Source organism: Microtus oregoni, unplaced genomic scaffold (genome assembly GCF_018167655.1).
Source record: "Microtus oregoni isolate MIOR12 unplaced genomic scaffold, Mior012 000006F_ref0000085, whole genome shotgun sequence".
Lineage (NCBI taxonomy): Eukaryota > Metazoa > Chordata > Mammalia > Rodentia > Cricetidae > Microtus > Microtus oregoni.
The window spans coordinates 57,530,641-57,538,508 of NW_024543065.1; the positions used below are offsets into that span (position 1 = coordinate 57,530,641).

The window sequence follows — 7,868 nt, forward strand, 5'->3', positions numbered from 1 at the left end:
CCCCAGTTGGACTGCAGATTCAAAGGCTGAACACTGGCAACTTCTAGATGAGCCTCACAGAAGTGCCCGTAGGCAGCAGTTATCAGATGTCCTCAAAGACCTTGAGATGCGACACTTTTATCCTGCCCAAAGAGACATTCTCACAGGGGCCCATGCATCTGTAGACAGACAAACTTTGGCACTAATGTTTCAAAAGGAACTCAAGGCTTTGAAGAGAAAAGGCAGGTATCCCAAACTGGCCAAATTGGAGAAGACAAAGGCTGTCTCAGAAAAAGAAGCACTCCCTTCATGGGAGACATTCGTGGCACTCTATCATGTTTTGCGCATGCTACAGGAGCGGTATGCCCAAGACCCGGCTACTTGGATGGAAAAGTTCTACCAGCTCATGGACCTCTACCAGCTTAAGTCCCCCCGAATCCAGAGGCTGCTGCAGGACCTGCTACTGAGAGAAGAGCCTCACTCCCAAGAGTTCGTCTCCAAAGAGACTCTGAAGGCCCTGGAGGTAGAGTTAGTGCCTGGGGAGCGGTTGTTCTACCATCTGTTTTGCGGTGTCTCCCATGCCCCTGCAGGTTCCCTTAAGTTTTGGAATGTGATACCCCTCTCTGGGCAGAACAATGTGGATACTGTCCTACCTGTGGGTATTGCTCGGTACGGGTTCCTAGAACTCGCCTGGAAAAGCTTGCCTCAAGTCGATCCTTCCGTGGTAAAGGAACTGCCCCCCATTTCCTCTCGGACTCACTGACATTAGGGCTCTGAAGTCATTCCGGAAATGAGCCTGCGACAGATTTCAAGCTTCTTGATTTGTTCCCCACATAGAGGAGGGGGCTGTACTAGGACCCACCTCCATTCAGCTACCATGTACTAAATAAAATGATGTTCCTCATTCTTACAAAATATTCTGACCTCTTTTTTCTTCAAGCCTAGAATCTCCACGAAAGTGGCCAGCGGAAATGGTTATCCTTTAACAATTGCTTTTCAGGTAAAGGAACACATGCATTCCTCTGTGGGCAGGAGCCAGTATTTGCTCCCTTCAAGTCTGTCCTAGTAGCTTTCCCCTTTGATTAATATTTGTTGTCCTCAGTGGGCAAGGGGAAGTTTATTGATGTAGCATTAGTAGAAAAATCAGAGAGAGCCCATCAATTTCTTGCAACAAACTTGCATCTTGACCAAATTTCTAAACATATCTAAGCCTTGCTATTCTTGCCTACATAAAGGGGGTATAGAATGAAGTAGTACTTTAATGGTTTATTTATGTGCATGGCGTGTGTGTGTGTGTGTGTGTGTGTGTGTGTCTGTGCATATGCCGTGTGTGTGGGTTCCCATGGCGGCCAGGAGAAGGTGTTGAATCCCCTGAAGCTGGAGTTCCAGGTGGTTCTGAGCTGCTGGATGTGAGTGCCGCACCAACCTTGAATGTTCTCCAAGAGCCATCTCTCTAGCCCAAATCAGTGGGTTCCAGAACCAACTTGACAGCTGCAAGAACCTGTAGTCCAGTCTTTGCTCTGGCAGCTACTGGGTCTTTGATCTTTGTTTTGCCTTCCTTGGAGTAAAAATGGTGATGCTGAGACCTTCCTCAGAGGCATGCATGGCACAGTTCCTATAAGATAGATTTTTGTTATGTTCTTTTGTTGACATAGGGCACTGCCAGACTTATTATGTAGCCAAAATTGGCCTTGAACTTGTGGCAGTCCCGCGACCTCTACCTCTCAAATTCTGTGATTACAGATGTGTACTACATCTGGCTATCTTTTGATTTTCTATGTTTAATTTCAAAATGGAAAATCATCTGGCTTCCAATTTCAGGAGCTAGTCAGGTAGACATGTTAAGTATATGAATTCATGTAACAATGAGCTGGGAAATTTTGAGTGTATGTAATTCCCTTATTTAAGACTTATCTAAGGATATGTCAGTCACTTTAAAGGTTTATTTTTATTTTCTGGACATGTGTTTGCCTGTCTGTGTATATGTGAAATGCATGCCTGATACCACTAGAAGTCATAAGAGGATGTCAGATCCTCTGGAACTAGAGTCATAGGTGGTTGTGAGCTGACATGTGGTGAAGAAGTTAGCTCTATTCGAGAAATAACCAGGCTAGCTAAAAGATAAAAAATTGTATTTTTATTTATTATAAGGGGAAAACTCATGGAACAGGAAAGAGAAGTCCAAACTCAGCTGTGCTGTGAGGGAACCACACACAGAGAGGGCACCTGGGCCACACACTGTTTTTCTTCAGGTCCCAGAAAGTCACACCCTAACTTAGTCCCACCTCTTAAAGACAATTGGTTGGCAAAGATTCCCCATCTCCTCCCCCCTTTTGTCTAAATAAGAGAGATCCAAACCCAATTCAAAACTATATGCAATAGGAACAGAAATCAAGTATAAAATTATAACCAACAAAAACAATATTAAGCAAGGAACACATGATAGACATTCTATTTCACAGAGTCTAAGTCTTGCATTGGAAATAGGCTCAGCTAAACCATAAGAGGAAGGTAACTGTGACTGTCTGATCTTCAATGCTATTGAAGACCTGAGAAGGGAAATAATATTACTTGAGTATGCAGGAAGTACAATCAAGCAGCTTCCAAAGCAAGTAGTATATGATGGAGACAATTGGCTACCTGAGCAATCACCCAAAGCCTCATTTGCAATGTTGAAGCAACCAACTTTGGCTAAAGTCTAGCATAACTGACACCATTTTTAGAGGCAGGAAATTTTCCAGAACCGTCTTGCCCTGTCTTGGCAAGGTTTGGCAGTCCTTTTCCTTGTGTCCTGCTTATCCAGTCCGGACACCATGTACTTTGTCAGTGGTTGAGGCATGGGCAGTTCCTTGCCCAAAGGCCAACTGTGCCAAGAAAAAAACAAACTCTGAGTGGAGTGTCTTCAGTGCTCAACATTCTCTCAGGAGTAGATTGGTGCTGTCAGGAACAATCATGCCTTATGTCAACAGAATCCTAAGTTATTTAATGCCACAATCTACAGATCCTTAAAGTGGTTGAAGATTACCTATCTAGGCAGAATACAATCTCTATGTATCTAAAGGACCTAATTAATCTGACTATATGTATAACATGAAAAACTATTGACCTATATTAATACCTGTATAACTTAAAAATTAAGACTGCATGTCAGAATATTAAATAATCTGTAAACAAATGTGCAGCAAATGAGGACAATGACCTCAAAATATAAACAATGTGTAAGTATCTTGATCAGAGGTAAGAATAATACATAATGCAATACGAAAATATTTCCTAAAAGTTGATTCAATATACAAAGTGTCTTAAACAGAGGTAGAAACATGCATGTATACAATCTGACAGAATAATTTTGCAGAGGTGTACAAATATTGTAAATAGAAATACCAAATATAATTTGAACTTGTATCAATATACAAAAAACTATACCTATGTAAATTATCCATAAATATTAGCTCACAAGTATTCACTCTATTACCCACTATTTTATTAGTGTAGTAAATTATCTATTATCCCATTCTATTCTTCCTTCTTTTTTTGAGCCTGCATAGTTTCCACCCCAACCCTCTACCTTATACAAGTAATAATCAACAACCCCTAGATGGTGTTCCCAACCCTGAGGACAAACTTTGTTGGGAGAGGGGACATCGTCTTCTAGAATTGCTTCCAGCTATCATGGGGGCAATGTTCTTTTTATGTGATCCTGTAAAAGTAAAGTGATGGTTAAGTTTCAAATTACTGTCTAGTATAGTTGCAAGCTATTTCTGATTAGTTGATAGGGCTTTTTCCAAAGCTCTTATTTGGAGTTCTGGCAAGGATGTAATGAGAAGGTGTACCATTTTAGCAGCTGGTACCCAAAAACCAGTCTAGGAATAGTGCTATCAGCATCATGATGTCATCTCAACCAGGTGGAGTTGTTGGTGTGGAGTCTCATGCTCCTCCTGGAAACTTCAAAGATTACTGCAGGAAAGGATCTGTAGGAAAGTCTATTGTTCACCATGGAAAACGTAAACATTAAAATATAGACATACATTCAATGAAGAATATGATATAGACAAAATAGGCATGGAGAAAGTAAACTTTTTCCTAAATTCTTCCTTCTGTCCCATACCAGATGGCTCCTGACACGAGACTGAAACTCAGAATGTTCCTCTTAACAAAATGCTTGGATTTAAAGGACAGAGCCATTGTTCAACTCTAAAGCCAGCTCTATATATTCAGAAATATATATATTTAAATGTATATGTTTTTATCATCTGTCCTCATAAGTCACATTCTTTTTTCTTGATGATCCTTATTGGATAGTTATTTTTCCTTCTGTCAGCATCCAAACATTCAGGGTCTCTTGAATTTTTGAAGATGTGTATTTTCCTGTAAAGACAAAAGTATAACCCTGCCCCAACCTTATATGGTTTCCTTACCATCTGTATGGTTGTCACCATTTTGGATGAGCTGTAATTTCTCTCTCTCTCTCTCTCTCTCTCTCTCTCTCTCTCTCTTTGATTTTCAAGACAGGGTTTCTCTGTAGCTTTTGGTTCCTGTCCTGGAACTAGCTCTTGTAGACCAAGCTGGCCTCGAACTCACAGAGATCCACCTGCCTCTGCCTCCCAAGTGCTGGGATTAAAGGCGTGTGCCACCACCGCCTGGCTAGTCATTTCTCTTTTTCAAGAGGTTTCTCATTTTCAAAACAAATCTTTATTAATTTTGGTGGTATCCATATTTCTCTTGTGGAAATAGGAGCGAAACCCCTTCCCCAACGTAGCACGTCTCCTGATTTCCATTGTGAAGTCAACACATCCTTGAAATACACTGGTTAATTCAATTCAGAAGTTTTTTCCATTATCCAATGTCTCTCCACTACCATTGTTCCTTTCTCATTAGTGTTAAGAAAATTCAAGATTAATATAGCATTATGCAATCTGGGGGTATTTTGCATCTCTTTCTGTTTATTCAACACATCCTTTATAGTTCGATTTGATCTTTCTATAATCTGTCTGACCTGTAGGATTATTTGGCATACCTGTAATATGCTTTATATTATAATAAGAAAAATGTTTTGTTTTCTTAGATACATATGCTGGACCATTGTCTGTCTTTATTTGCGCAGGAATGCCCATGATGGCCATAACTTCTAATAAATGTGTGATTACTGAATCAGCCTTTTCTGAGCTCAAGGCAGTTGGCCATTAAAAACCTGAATACTTTTCTATGGTGTGGTACACATATTTTAATTTTCCAAATTCCGTAAAGTGAAACACATCCATTTGCCAGATCTCATTCCTTTGAGTACCCTTTGGGTTACTCCCTGCAGGCAACAGTGTTTGGTTATAGAAAGAGCAAGTAGAACATCTCTTTATAATCTCCTTAGCTTGTTGCCATGTAATAGAAAACACTTTCTTTAAACCTTTGCTATTGACATGATGTTTTTCATTAAATTTTGAGGCCTGCAACATACTTCCAAACAATAACTGATCAATTTCTGCATTGCCTTGTGATAGAGGACCTACCAGACCTGTATGGGATCGGATGTATGTTTTATATATAGGACAAATCCTATTCCTGATTGTCTTGCACCTGAATGAATAACGAAGTCAATTCTGTTTCATCTGGTGTAAGCTCAGCAGTTTCACTACACAAGACAACTCTTTCTGCATATTTTGAATCAGTAACTATATTGAGAGGTCCTTTTTTTTAAAACACATAGTCAAAATTTATTCCAAAGCCTGAAAACATTCAGACTAATCAAAGTGGTACTATAATTTCTTATAATCCATCAATAATACAGAAGTCCAGATAATGAACTAACCTCTAAACCACATAATTCCAAAGCAATGGCTGTAACAAAAGGTGAGATGACATTAGCAATGCACTTAATGAGACATAGCAGCAAGCTATTCAAAAAAAAAAAAAAAAAACCTCACAAATCTACTCTTGTACTTCCCATGCTTTTAACTTTGCTTCATAAACCCAGTGAAAATTAAGGCTTCTTTTAAGGATGGAATTTCCAACATCAAAGATCCTATTGTCAGGGCTAGGGATGTAACTCAGTGACAGAGCACTTGTTTCATCCCTTACCACACCCCACTTTTACACACATGCATGCACCACGTGTGTGTGTGTGTGTGTCTATTGTTAAAATTGCCTTCATATTTTAACATGGACCCTCCCACCAGGCAGTTCCTCCCCAACAACAAATCTATTGTCACACAGCAAACAATGATTCAATATGCTTACAGGCACAACACGATCGGTAATCCAATTTCAACTTTGATAACTCAAGCCACCAAAACATAGTGTAAGGGAAACTGGGAAATATTATTTAGCTAAAACTTTCTCCACTTCTGAAACTACAAGGACTCTTTAGATGACTATTAAATTATATTTAAGTAGCTGTTCATACAGAGTAACAGACTTACATTTCCACTGAAAACGATAGGATCACACTTCACATGTGCGACATGTAATATGTCCTTTATTGGTTTCCCTAAGGAGAAAACAAATATTTTGTGTCCTTTCAGGAAAGTGTGATAACCAAGCTTGGTGGTGTGTTCCTTTAATCCCTGTGCAAAGAGAGGCAGACCCCTACGAACTGTCTGAAGCCGGCCGGAGCTACAGAATGGAAGCCTGTCTCAAAAGGAGAGAGAAATGAAACAAATCTGTGCAGAGAAGCAGGCGCCCTGATGCGGGGACACGTGCGACCATTTCAAGCTGAAGTGGCTCTGTACAGACACTGGGACACTAAAGGAAGTGACCTTATAGGAAATCAGTGACTCAAAGCTCGCAAGTTTGTAGGTCTGCAAAAATATATGAATACACAAAATAACGAAAATACACTCTATAGAGTCTCCTCCCGGGGTAAGTTCTGTGCGGCACGTTTCCTGGGAAAAGCCCCTGCCCAGCAGGGCCCGTGCACATGGTTATGAGAACGAGAACCAGGCTTCATTTCCCACAGAGACTTGCTTTTCCACCCACACTCATACAGACTTCATTTCCACTACACCACACTACTAGCATCAACATACTACATTTAAAAAGTCTTGATTTCTGAATGAATCTTTTAGTACTATAAACATGATGGAGTTAATAGCTGACAGCTACAGGGAAAGGTTCGATTTAAAATATGACCAAGGTGAGACTGTGTCACAAGCAATAAGACCCGACAGCGAGGGGCTAGATAAGGCACTTTTCATCAGTGGCCATTCATAATTTTGCTTTTAGAAACTTGGAAGAAACTATCATCTTTGAGTTTCAAATGTTCTGGTAAATCCAGTTGCTTTTTTGCTTCTTCAATATCACCTTGAATTGCTGAACTAAGTGACTCTAAAAAATCAAAGTTCTTTTCTGGTCTGAGGTAGCCAACAATGGCCACATTGAGAATTTCGCCATAGAAGTCCTCTTTGAAGGTGTGTATGATGTGGGTTTCCATGGGGTTTTTCGCGTCCTTGTAGTGTGGGTTCCATCCTATGCTCACCACCATTTTACGGATGGCTCCACTCCTGACACTGGCCCAACCATAATAAATGCCAGTGGATATATCAGCCGGAAGACTGTCTACTACTTGTTCAGGAAAATTGGCTATGGGGATGCCCAGCTGCTTGGAGCCGCAGCCGAAGCCATGCACCACCTGGCTGCAGCAAAAGAACCGCAGGTTCCTCATGATGCCAACCTCGGGGGACACGGACTTCTACTCTCTCCACAGCTGTGGAGGAGCCATCATCAGTGAGGCGCCTGGGCCCAGGCCAGCTGGGGATCCCACAGAAGCTGGGCTGGGGGAGTGGGACACAAACGCTACTGGTACCTGCCCACAAAGCAGCCTCCTCCGTCAGAACTCAGCGGCAGCGAAGAACCTGCTTGGCTTCCGTAGCCGTAGCCGAGAGGTTCTTTAAAATCCC

The 7,868-nt window shown here is 41.1% G+C and overlaps 1 protein-coding gene across 1 annotated transcript; it reads right to left on the reverse strand.

The window, feature by feature from the left end:
• Window positions 1-7,165: 7,165 nt before the first annotated feature.
• Window positions 7,166-7,633, reverse strand: LOC121449042 (riboflavin kinase-like). The gene has a single exon (XM_041653247.1). The coding sequence runs from the start codon at window positions 7,631-7,633 to the stop codon at window positions 7,166-7,168; it is 468 nt and encodes a 155-aa protein (XP_041509181.1).
• Window positions 7,634-7,868: the final 235 nt, after the last annotated feature.

What these genes read in the sequence shown, in the direction of transcription:
- LOC121449042 (XM_041653247.1), bottom strand. Translation starts at nt 7,633, where the DNA reads ATGAGGAACCTGCGGTTCTTTTGCTGCAGCCAGGTGGTGCATGGCTTC.